This window comes from Myripristis murdjan, chromosome 8, assembly GCF_902150065.1.
Source record: "Myripristis murdjan chromosome 8, fMyrMur1.1, whole genome shotgun sequence".
NCBI lineage: Eukaryota > Metazoa > Chordata > Actinopteri > Holocentriformes > Holocentridae > Myripristis > Myripristis murdjan.
Window position 1 is genome coordinate 11,301,539 of NC_043987.1, and position 12,325 is coordinate 11,313,863.

Genomic DNA, 12,325 nt, shown 5'->3' on the forward strand with positions numbered 1-12,325 from the left:
CTCACATCTTCGGAGGGGAGCGTGTGTCTCCGCCGAGTCCTCCTCCTCTCCGCTCGTCCAGAGTTGAACTGTTGAGCCCTTCAGCGAGGAGCCCTTCACTTGTGGGAGGCTGCTGGGGAGCTGACCGGTGACGACAGCACGCTCTGGGACACCAAACATTTCTTTAACATGTGGCACCTAAATGTGAGAGCAAGTGTGATTCACGAAACCAGGATGTTCCCGAGACGCCTCTTGGCAGCCCGGAGCAAAATAGCAATTAGTTTGGATTAATTCTGAGGTGAAGTGCAATGAAAAGACGCGTTTGGCTGTTTTGGCAGGGCTGTAGCGAGGATGTCTGGGGCCTATTTATAGGAGGTGGCTCCCGGCCTCCACCTCCGCATTGTATCACCCCTGTACTACCATGTAAAGTTTGTGTATTTTTTCCATTTTCATTGATGTGGTTGTTCATTTATTTATTGACATTGGATTATCTGCCAAAAAAAGGTTGTCCCATATTCTAACTAATATACATTAGGATATTACATAATCAGCCTAATCCAAAAGATGGTGATTTATTGGTGATCTGTCATATTACACTGAGGCCGGAACTATTGATTTCTATCAAAAAGAAACAAACACGAAAAGTACAAACCACAGATGTGCCTTCTTCCATCCATAAACACCTCTCAATTTGTGTTTCATGAATCATCATTTGACTTAATGCAAAAACTATAATCACGAATGCAAACTCTTTGATAGAAATCGATCTCCATACAGAACTGCCCACCTAAAATGTTGAACATGTCCTTTATCGTCACGACCAGTGTGAGTCACAAAGTCGGTGATTGGCGATGAAGGCTGTTATGATTGCTTTTGGAGGTGTTGCTATTGTTATTGAAGCTGCTGAAAATTTACAGTAGTAAAAACAAAATGTCATAAAATAGTCATGTACAATACTGAGAAGATTGACTAAGAAATCTAAAGGGTGTGCTTTGTGCAGGCCAACCCCCCTTTGTACAAATTAGAGTTGGTTTAGGGTGGGTATGTCATTTAGTTTAGGTGCTTTTAAAAAGATGTTTTGATAAGCACATAATGGATATAGTTCGTAAAAGGTCACTATCAACTATCTATCAATGCAGTGATCATGAGATAATGTGAGATAGCTTTCAAAGTGTCTAAATTATAGAGCTCTTGAGGTTTTAAGTCCCAAATATCTGTTGAATGTCCAAAGTGAAAGCAACATTACCATGGTGGGTGATTTCATGCCAATAGTTTGCTTGATTTGAAGTCTATCCAACTACAACTCAATTATACCTCCACACATTTAGTGATCAATTATGAGACGCATCCGTCAGTGAGAACACACTACAGGGAATGCATCATCTTGTGATGCTCCAGTGGCTGCACACAGAGCAGCCAACTCCCCGTCACTCTGATTATCCGTTGCCCTGATTCAGCATCTATTCCCGACTCTTTATGCCTCAGTAATATTGTTTTAATGCATTGTGTAAATGATGATCTTGATAACAGGGTATTTAACCTGGAGAAACCAAGCCTTTTTAACATGTTATATCCAATTTGTCCTTTATAAAAGTGGACACTGCTGAGTGTTTGTCCATGCCAGGTACCATTTTGAGGAGACCTTGAGCCTATTTAGCTATCTACCTACTGCCTGTGTGTGTACGAGAGAATTTAAAACGCTTCCTCCAGTGAAAGAACAGAAATAGAATAAATAGTAAAACCATTTCCAGAGTCATCAATCCACTTACAGCTTGGGGTAATTTGTGAGAAGTTTCAGTGAAAAGATTTCTGCATTAAGAGCTGAGACTAAGTGCATTTTGTGGCTGCTGCATTAGGTATTTTCTCATAAATAGGGGTTTATATATGAAAAAAATACTTAACAGTAAGATTTCTCAGCACAGGCAATGGCTTAAGAATGTGTTCAAATTTCATTTTAGTTGCACTCAATCTTGTAACTTGAATGAGAAGCTCCAGTCCCTAAGTTAATCTAGTCCTTTATAAAGAGTAGATGCTGCTGTTTCCTGTATTAGCTGTCATCTTTTCAGAACTTATTTCTCTTTCAACAGTACGAAGTGTGGAAACCTCTGCATTATGCCGTGTTCATCTGCAGGGCTCAATATTCCAGTTTCACTTACAATTGAATGGAAAGTGGGAAATAAGTAGCATCTGACAATATTACAATACAGAAACTCCACTGCCCTGGGATTACACTAATGTTTTTTTCTGCTAGGCAATCCACATGGTAGAATAAGTGACACTGAATAAATAAAAAGCAGCAGATACATATGCTCAATTTAGAGCTTACAGAATAGAGAGGAGAAAAAACTGTCAAGACTTTATTTACAAACAAGCAGTTAAAATAGTATGTACATTACATACAAAAGAGGAGGTCCACAATCACATGAAAAAAGGGACAAACAGTAGCAGTGAGGGTACAGTACAGGTCAAGAAGAGAAGAGGTATCTAGAAATTGAAAGTGCTCTGGTTTTCACTGATCTGGAACGCAAAACCTTCATCGGTTGCTTCTGGGGCCACAGACTGGACTTCCTCCTCCTGAGAAAAGGAAAAATAAAGTGCAATAACAATTTAGACACAAGTGACTAAACAATTTTAAAAATTCAATGCACAATTGTCAAAAAAGTACATACTTGTAACAGAAATGGTAATACCACACCTACAGTGAAAAGTGTAGACACTTACCTCTCCAGAGAAATATTTCTCAATCAGGTTGAGGGCTGCTTTGTAGACCATCTCATTCTCATGAGACTGCAGAGCCTCTATCTTGTCAAGTCCACCACACTCTTCGATCATTAGGCACAGCTTATCGGATTCCCCAATCTTATCTCCAGCCTAATGCAGGGAGGGGGAGGGGGGTAACTTGTGAGTATGCCTACCCATCTTGCCACCTCTAAGGCTTGGCAAAACTTTGTCACTGCACTGAGTGTGGAATTTATATTGTCAAATAACCAGAAGAACATCTGTTTTTGCTATGACTGTTTACTCACCAGGAAGATGTTGGTAATAGCATCCAAGATGACAAGAATAGTTTTGCTGTCCTTTGTGGAAAGCAGACTGAGAAGAGGCTCTAGCGCATTGGCTTGAACAAGGTACACCACTTGTTCAACAGTGCCTCCACTGGTGAAGTTGGTAATGGCCCATACAGCCTCCTTCTGAGTTTTGTAGTCACCCTGGTGAAGACAAGAGATGGGAATGAGTAAAAAAAGTGAACTCAGCAGTTCGAGGGGGGCTGTCACTGTGAACCACTGAATAAAGGCAATTGATGAATACATACTCGTCTCAGCACATCGACCAGATGAGGGACCAGGCCTGCGTTGATGACCTCCTGGATCTGGCTGTCCTTGCCAGCGGTGATGTTGGACAGGGTCCAGGACGCTTCCTTCTGGATGTTGGCCTTGTGATGGTGCAGCAGCTGGGGGAACATGGCCAGGACCCCAGCGTCTAGCACTGCCTGAGTCTGCTCATCTGTACCGGTCACAATGTTACCAATAGCACGCAGTGTGGGCGTCTGACAGAGGGGGAGCACACACAGGTATTATGTCACAACCCACGAATGAGATGCTAATGAATTGCATTAAGGTGATGGGACACTGCACTGGCACCATGCCTTTTGAATCAGTCAAGGAGGCTATGAGAAATTAATATCCTGCAGTTTATGTACAAGGAGCACAAAGTGAACAGCACACATGACAAACAAGACTGTATACATACCACAATGGACAGCTCGCCAGAACCAAGCAGCTGCACCAGGTGTGAGACCATGCCAGTCTGGACCACCACCTCAATGCGGTCGTTGGAGCCGTCTGTCAGGTAGGACACAGCCCAACAGGCGTCAGCCAGCACCTCCTTGTCGTCATGGTGAAGGAGACGAATAAGGGAGGGCAGGATCTGTTGCACTGCTGTCATAGGAGGAGAGGGGTTCTTGTTGCGGCAGAGGTTTGACAGCGTCCAGGTGACATTTCTCAGGTAGCCAGACTGCAAAGAAAAGAAGCAAGAGAAGGAGCAGGAGTCAATTTAACTGAAGGAGCAATGACTGGGTTGGGGGCGCTCTCTAGTGGCCAACAAGGGGAATAAATTCAGCCCAAATGAAAGCATGTCGAGGGCAAATTGAGCTTGACCTCATTTAAGTAAATAGTTTGACAAAAAAATTGATTAAAATAGAACCCTGGAAAAAATTATCAAACTGTAACACATTACAGCAGTTATTACCTTGTTAAATTTCCAACCTAGTTAAGCACTGTTCATTGTGACTTGCACCCACTACTTACAGAAAACACAGAGAGGTCAGGGACTGCCAGCAGACTGAGCAGAGGAGGCACAGCTCCATGCTTGATGACCTTGTCTCTAAGGCCTGATCCATCACCTGAACAGAGAAAAACAATAAAACTAGTCAGAATATGACAGAGCAGCAACTGCCACAGAGGAAAAAAAAAAAAAAAAAAAACTTTAAAAGTACTTTAACAACTTTTTCAATTACCAGCTATGTTTCCCAGGGCCCAGACGGCTTGCTCGCTGATGTGCTGGTGGGGGGACGTGACCAGGCCGATGAAAGCAGGAATGGCTCCACCCTCCACAACAGCGACTGTCTGATCAGACGTCCCTGAGGCAATGTTAGTCAGTGCCCAGGCAGCCTCAAACTGGATCGGAGGGGAGTCTGCCAACCCCAGGAAGGCAACAAACTTGGGAATCAGGCCAGCGCTGATGATCTGGTCAATGGGAGGATGTCTTTCACGTGACAGCAGTTTCCTGCAGCCAGAAAAGACAGAAAAACAAGTTATCATAACAGGATTTCATTTTTGGTTGGTGCACTAAAGGTTCAATGCGCAGGAATACCCAAAAATCTTTGCAAGTATTTTTAATATTACCTTGCAGCTTGAGTAGCCTGGAGCTGGGACTCAAGGCTACTGCTGTTCACTCCAGTGACAATCTCTTCAACTGTCCACTGCCTGGTTGCCTGCAAATTGTCATAATATCACACAATGAGTGGTGCATTATGGTGTACATTTCATAACTGGCATTCACATTTAACCCTACTATTATCTTTGGGGTCAATTTCACCCCCTTGAGTGTTAAACATCTTTTAACATGATGATATGTTGTCAATGTCCTGTACACATTAGTATTTCTTTGGCGTCTATTTCACCCAAACCTGTTCTAGCTGTTTAAAACATAACTAATAAACATTTTTAACACGTTTTAGTTGTTTTGGATGACACTGAGGAACTATAACATGCCATTTATAATGTTCAAAAAAACTCCCTCTGCTTTTGGACCCTATATGACATTTGAGAAGGAAAAATATGAACTTTGATGTATAAGAGGTGTGAGGGGAGGAGTTTGTGTCTTATTTAACTCAAGAGGCAGAACTGTGATAAAAAGAGAATAAAACAATGAGTAGATAGATAGATAGATAGATAGATAGATAGATAGATACTTTATTCATCCCGAAGGAAATTCGCAGTTTTTCAGCAGTATCCACAGATTACAGATTAAATAAATAAAAAAAAAATAAAGAATAAGATCTAAGTACAGTAGATTAAAGCTTCATATGCCTACCTGACAATTCTGGCTCTTCTCCTGGAGAGGAGAGGTGGCCTCCTCGGGAAGAGCAGACACATTTCTCCTTTTGAAGATCTGGTCGTCTTTCTTGGCTTTGCGAAGCTCCACATTCACCTCCACTCTCCTGCGCCGAAGCTCCTGCATTTGATTAAAAAAAAAAAAAAAAAAAAAAAAAAAAAAAAAAAAAAACAGAGATTAAATCCAATTGCTCGTCATTTCTTAGTTAAAGCCATGCTCTTGACCAGACAGCTGGACCATGCTACTCACATTGGCATCCTTGCCCTTGTTCTTGAATTTGTTCAGACGTGCGCCGTTCTCGGACATTTTTCAAGCTGACCAACAGTGGGAACAGAAAAAATGCGGTGTGGTTCCTGTGCACAGAATTTAAAAGTTAGTTAGTCGAGAGCCGACATGACAAATGTTAAACTCGCCTGAAAGAAGTCCTGTCCTCTAGCTAACTAATGACAGCTAGCGGCAGAAACAAATGCAAACCTGTGAAAAGCCACGAAACGAATATTACTTTTGTTTAATTTAAATAGCACGAATAGCCGACAGAAGCTTACCTGGTCTTCGCAAAGGGAATGTGGTGTGTGAAAAATGTTGTACTGACCTTTAAATTTCGGCAACAAAGCCTCCTGATTGGGCGGTTCGAGCAAAAGCATCCGGCGGCTTCCACTCATTGGGCTGTTTTAAAAAATCACAGGGCGCACAGGAAGTGTCGTCAGGGTATCCAAGTATCGCGAGTTCTTAACCCTGGTTTAAAAAAAAAAAGTCCGACTTAAGCACGTTGTTTCACCACTGGCTGTGAGTGGGCTTTTCCGAGGAAGGGATTGACAATTACTATCCATCTCTTTCAAGAAAGGCATAAAATAAAATAAAAAATATTTTCCCTCATGGGCTACTTCCACGTTTCAGCTCTAAACGATATTTAAAAAGGTGTGTGTAAATAATAGGTTAATAATAAGAAATATATATATACAACATATACACATAGACAGTGCACATGTATGTACAGACGGGTGTATTGTGTCCTTATCCTATACAGTGGTGGACTCAGGATGTCTGAAGGACGGTGTGAAACAATACAAAAAAGGGCACCTACTTTAGGACAGGTGGTCTCACCAGCATGCAGAAACATATGATGCATCATATGATGAAATAGTCTTCGTCTGCAATTAAGATTATCATTGTTTTTGTTATCTTAAGTGAGAAAGTTTTAACAACTAACCTAAAGGTCACTTTGAAACATAAAACAGCAGGGGCAGTGCAGATTACATCAAAATGCTGGCAAGATACTTTGCAAATTATCTGGTGGCAGCCCTCGCCTGCTGCCCCAACCTCACTTTGAGAAAACTGGCCCTACACCACACCTGGAATGGGAGATTACGGACCACTGCATCTCTTTTTTTTTCCTCTGGTATTTTTTCTCCCTATTGCCAGGGCACTTCATGTGTTTTCTCACTTGGAAGGGCATCTAAGAGGGACGTTCTGAGTTTCCTTCACCAGAAAGACACCCGGAGAACTTCATGCCTCTCCCGTTGTAAGAGCACGTGTCTTTTTTTTTTTTTTTTTTTTTTTGTATTTCTTGCTTTAATGTAAGGCAGACTGTGAAGTTTCATGTGGGAGGGCACACCATGAGGCTGAGGATGGATAAAACCCCTCAGGTTCATGCCACTAATAACCCAGACTAATAATCCAGGGGATATAACATTTTTAAAGAGTCTGATGTTTTGATGTCAAAAACACTAACAATGAAGTTGGGTAATGACTGGGTAAAAAAAAAAAAAAAAAAGTTGTCTTAAAATCCTGACACTTTTCTAAGTTATTTTCTTTTGAGAATTGAGTGGCTTTTGTCATTCTTTACCACATCATTATAAGGCGGGGTGATCTCTCCTTTGCAACTGCAGTCTGCCTATAACTTTAGTGTCCACTGATCAATAAAGGTAAATCTAATGCAATCCTGTCTGTCAAATTAAGAATCACAAATCCATTCACAGTTTCAAACACTCAGTAAAGAGGAAGAGATAAGTCTTTTTCATTTATTATGTTTAATATACATCAATATTTCTTCAGCTGTAATACAAAAAAAGAAAAAGGAAAGTCAAAATCTGACAAATTTTTACAAACAGGGCATGATACCTTCAGATACACGTTGTTTATCCTTCTCAGTCAGTCACTACTGCAGAGCAAAAACCACTTAGAATAGCTTATTACTTTCAGTAGGCTACAGAAGCTTAACCAGACAGACTAGTGATGTCCAGACATTTATTTAGCCTTCCATGCCACTTCAGACAAAACAATGAGTTGAAAGGGGAGGAAAGGTGTTCCACTGTGAAATCTGATTTCAGACACAAAACTTTTGATACATTATGCTTAGTAAAACTCAGCCAATGTATTGCAGTATTCAAATTCTTACTTCTTGTTGGACATGACCACAATGATGGCCTAAGGGCTTTTCAACAGGCAGAAAAAAAAGAGAGAGAAAATTCAGATGAAAAATAAAGTACATGGAAATGTGAGAGCTCTTTAAGAGTCCTTTCTCCGAGGTAAACTTTCTTTTGAAATGCCTTTAGTTATTCACACTCCTTATTACAGTCCTGCTGACCCAACAGGCCAAAAAAAGATCCCTTAGGGCAGGACCGGGCAGGAGGGCAGCCCTGCCCCTGACGCTTCTGTGGAAGCAGCACCACTGGTCGCACTGACAGTCAGAGGAGCGTCTCCAAAACACAGGACGAGGCAGAGTCCATCACAGATCAGATTTATTGTTCAGAAAAGCCATATTCTTGGCGAGTGCATTTTGTTTGAGCAATGTGCGATGCTTTCTAAGAGGCTGAAGAAGACTGTAGCTTGTTGTTATGAGACCTACAGCGGAGAGAGGGGACAGTTGAGAACCCTTCACATGGCAACAGTAATCGAACACAAAAAAATAAAATAAAATAAAATAAAAATAAAGGATGCAAAGGGGTCAGCAGAGCATACTGCAGCCATGTTGTAATTAACCGGGAATGCCTTTACTGTTGGAGAGATCTTTCACATCTACAAATGGGTGATTTGTTAAGTGACGAGCAGCGTGGGATTTAGGTCCACTGCAAAGTCCTCTCTTCTTCAACAGACATTTCTTTTGAACTGTAGACTCATAATCATAAAATAATGATTTATAAAAGGACTTGACTTTCACAATGATTTAAAATATCCGATAAACATTTACTGAGTTTGACATCTCTTACTGTACATTGATAAAATTATGTTCATTCAAGAGAACTGCAGAAAAACTGAAGGGAAGTAACATACAAAACTTTTGATAAATATCTCATGGTAAAATATACAGTTTTTTATATGAAGTAGACGTCACCATATTATCCGATGCAACTCAGAGGTACATCAAAAAATAAATACAAATTAAGAGCTAAAATGCATTTAACATCCTGCTGAGTTAAACATTTTCACTTAGGGAAATGATCAAAAGAAAAAAAAGCATATCCCTTGATTATTTTATTGACAAATGTCAACATGGCTGCTACTTTGTGATTATCACTGGAGTCATGATTGAAATCGATTAACCACAACTTCAAATTGACTGCATTTATATTGTCTGCTTTTTAAAAGCACATCTGTTTTGAGTAAAGTATTGATTTTTATATAATCAGACATGTTTGCTGTTTATTAAACAGCAACGCTCCATGACTTTTACTACTAGAGACCCCAGCATCCAGCTCAGACTCCAGCTAGATTGGCCCACTTAAGAATCTGATAATCTGTAAAAAAGAGAGAATGGGATGGCATAAATCAAAAGCATGCAAGCAAAGGTGAACAGAGACAAATGCAAGGTGATGCATGATACTGATGTAAAGAACAAAAACTGCAAAAGTCATTAATGGAAAAATGTCTTAACTATTGTCAGCTCTGCTGGTTTTAGTCACGTTAAGCAACCCTGAAAACCACATGCAGATCTGACAGAGTCAAGCCAAGACTAGTGTGCGACTACAGTGCAGTCTACAGCAAGTTAACATTAACCACATACATACTACTGCTGCTATGCATCATGACATGAGAAGTGAATGAGAAACTATTTAAAAAAAACTAACTGAAGGAATGAAGCTGGCATAGGGCAGAGTGTTTGAATCAGCCAACGGTGGCCATTTTCAAACTTGTTCCGCAGATGAAGAGACAAGTATGGAAGATGAAGGAGACTGAGGTGGTTCCTCACACCTGAAGTTGTAGGAGCCCCTAACCTTACCTGCTCGCTTTGAAACCTTTAAGCTTCTGTACAAAGAAGCCCTCCAGAAGCTCGGCACACTGAAAGAAGGGCGAGTCGTTGGGGTTGTAATAGCGGCAGTTGTCAAAGATTTTGGTCACGTCGGCCACAAACTCTGTGAGCTTATGGTAATGTCGCTTTTGCAATCGGCTATCCATTGTAGAAAAGTCTAAGTGGGATACGAAAACATGATATTTGTAAGATATAACATTTAGAAAATATAACATTCTCTATTTTATGACATCCGATGAATTAAGTAGTAGTGAAATAGAACTTGGCTTTCCGCATTTTATCAATAAACATTATTGGATCTAAAAAAAAATTATGTAACTAAGATTTCAACAAGAAATTTTCCTAAGTAAAACATAAAGAAGACTGTGACTTTCAGCATTTTATAAAATAAAATTATTTATAAAATTACAAAATAATGTGGGTGAGTGATGACCTATGATCTGCGCTTACCCATTGGCTCCTTGATGACACGATAATAATCAGGGGCGTCGTTGGGATCCACTGGTTCAAGGAAAGGCCATGCCATTTTATGAGACTGTGGAAATTACAATAAATGGTTAAGCAAATAATTAAAACACTGATAGCATGTAAAAGAGTGTGCAACTGGCATACATATATGGAGATTTTGCTAGCCTTTTCAGTATCAAAGAGAAAATCACCATAAAACACACAAACTTTTAAGTGATGGGTTTGATTTTGCACATCTTTCAATGTGTTGTTTCTTATGTTGTACTATTTCACCAGTTTTCTTACCATGTATCCTTTTATACTCTGCTTGTTTACTGCATCTGTATATAGTGCTTTTTAAACTCTGCTTGTATAGATGTGCCATATAAAATGTATTATGATGTGAGCAACCAGAGACTAACAGCAAATGACTCCACACCTGTAACGAACGTAATATTCTTTTCAACCCCTCGTAGTCTTTGTCAGTGAGCGGCGTGAGGACAGTCATGGCATCTTCTGTCGACTGGCACTGCGGGCACACGTACACATCTATGTGATTGGCTTCACTTTGCATGATGCCAACACAGCGCCCGTGGTACCAGTTCTGGCAGCGGTCGCAGCCGATGTAAAACCTGAAGGTGAAAATTGTGCAAAGGGTGAATATACATTCTTGTTAGCGTCATCAAAATGAATTCACTGTCTGACTGTAAGAGTTGTTCATTATGAAAGATATAACAGGCTTCCAACATATTTTTCCATTGAAAAATTCCTTCCTGCTTTTTATAAATCTTAATTTCTAGGCCTGTTTTTTTTTTTTTTTTTTTTTGATTATGGCAGGTGTTGAAAATAATGTATAAAATCTGGACTTCACTTACAACTGCACTGCATTAGCTTGAGGTAACTGTTCACGCAACAAATATCACAAAATGTGAATGACATCTAAAGTAATACAGAGCTGTGGTCACAATGTAAATGGGTGGAACAATCCTTCAGATATTAAAGGCAGCCTGGTGTATGGGCTGCCTGTTTAACATGTTAAGATTTTGGACAATTATGTAATGGGTGAGGAGCCATACTGTGATTCGTCGTATGGTGTTCGGCAGATACAGTACAGTTCTTCATTGCTTCCTCCCTCTTGGCCACGTTTACAGTCATTACACACAAAGTCCTCCAACTTCTTGGCCTCTTTTTCTGTGATGCCAACACATGCGCCATGGAACCAGTTGGAGCACAGATCGCAGCCAATGTAGAACCTGACAGAAAATGACATTTCAGTGTATTGTTGTCTCAATAAAATCAAGATGTGGTCATAATCACTCAATGTGCGTCACGTTAATATTACATCAACATATTACAATGTAGTCAAGTGTAAGGAAATGTTTTAGCCTGCTCCAGTCGGCTTACTTTGACTCGTCATAAGGTGTTTTGCAGATGCAGTACAGTTTGGTGTCCTTCTTGTGATCCTTTGAGGTAGTAGACATAGTCTTCTTCTTTTTGTGTTTTGAAGAGCTGGAATCTCTGTCTCTGTCTCTGTCCTTCTCTCTGTCCCTGTCCCGATGTCTATCCCGATCTCGGTCTCGGTCTCTCTCTCGATCTCTGTCCTTATCTCTGTCTCTATATCTGTCCCTGTCCCGGTCTCTATCTCTGTCCCTGTCCCGTTTCTTGTCCTTGTCACGATGCCTGTCCCTATCTCTGTTTCTATCTTTGTCTCTCTCCTCTTCCCTCTTACGTTTATGGGACGAGGAGGGTGAGGTCACTGTGTGGCTAGAGTGAGAGGAATGGGTAGAGTGAGAAGAATGGGAGGAATGGGAGGAGTGGGAAGAGTGGGAGGCTGCCTTGGCTGCAGCTGCAGCTGCAGCTGCCTGGGCAATAGCAGCTCGAGCCTTCTCCTTTTCTTTCTGTAGCCTGGCTATGTCCCTCCTCAGCTCCTCCTGAGAGGGAAACAAACACACACACACACACACACACACACACAAAATAAATTGCACCTAGAAACAAAACGTGTATAATAGAGAGAAATATGGAGCATCATCT

At 40.7% G+C, this 12,325-nt stretch overlaps 3 protein-coding genes across 5 annotated transcripts in view; all 3 read right to left on the bottom strand.

Annotated features, from left to right (window-relative positions):
- Window positions 1-307, bottom strand: part of smurf2 (SMAD specific E3 ubiquitin protein ligase 2) — a 56,255-nt gene extending 55,948 nt beyond the window's left edge. Inside the window, exon 1 of one of the 2 annotated variants that reach the window (XM_030056882.1) lies at window positions 6-307. In XM_030056882.1, coding sequence (XP_029912742.1) covers window positions 6-159 — 154 coding nt within the window. In that variant the 5' untranslated portion in view covers window positions 160-307. The remainder of the gene's footprint in view (window positions 1-5) is intronic. The other variant, XM_030056883.1, reaches the window with a different exon arrangement.
- A 2,016-nt stretch (window positions 308-2,323) lies between these two features.
- kpna2 (karyopherin alpha 2 (RAG cohort 1, importin alpha 1)) lies at window positions 2,324-6,232 on the bottom strand. Of its 2 annotated transcripts, none has more exons than XM_030058828.1 (11): window positions 6,188-6,232; window positions 5,845-5,948; window positions 5,575-5,715; window positions 4,884-4,972; window positions 4,496-4,764; window positions 4,287-4,381; window positions 3,730-3,993; window positions 3,293-3,526; window positions 3,006-3,188; window positions 2,701-2,850; window positions 2,324-2,553 (listed from the first exon to the last, which is right to left on the bottom strand). In XM_030058828.1, exons 2-11 carry the CDS (start codon window positions 5,899-5,901, stop codon window positions 2,464-2,466), a joined length of 1,572 nt encoding a protein of 523 aa, XP_029914688.1. In that variant the 5' UTR covers window positions 5,902-5,948; window positions 6,188-6,232; the 3' UTR covers window positions 2,324-2,463. The 2 variants fall into 2 exon arrangements, with proteins under 2 accessions (XP_029914688.1, XP_029914686.1); XM_030058826.1 differs by lacking the exon at window positions 6,188-6,232 and adding an exon at window positions 6,141-6,187.
- A 1,358-nt stretch (window positions 6,233-7,590) lies between these two features.
- The window catches only part of bptf (bromodomain PHD finger transcription factor), a 30,019-nt gene continuing 25,284 nt past the window's right edge, over window positions 7,591-12,325 (bottom strand). Inside the window, 8 exon segments of the mRNA XM_030058825.1 lie at window positions 7,591-8,439; window positions 9,815-10,001; window positions 10,295-10,379; window positions 10,731-10,923; window positions 11,368-11,544; window positions 11,696-12,065; window positions 12,068-12,122; window positions 12,124-12,222. Of these exon segments, the coding sequence (XP_029914685.1) occupies window positions 8,400-8,439; window positions 9,815-10,001; window positions 10,295-10,379; window positions 10,731-10,923; window positions 11,368-11,544; window positions 11,696-12,065; window positions 12,068-12,122; window positions 12,124-12,222 (1,206 nt within the window). The 3' untranslated portion in view covers window positions 7,591-8,399.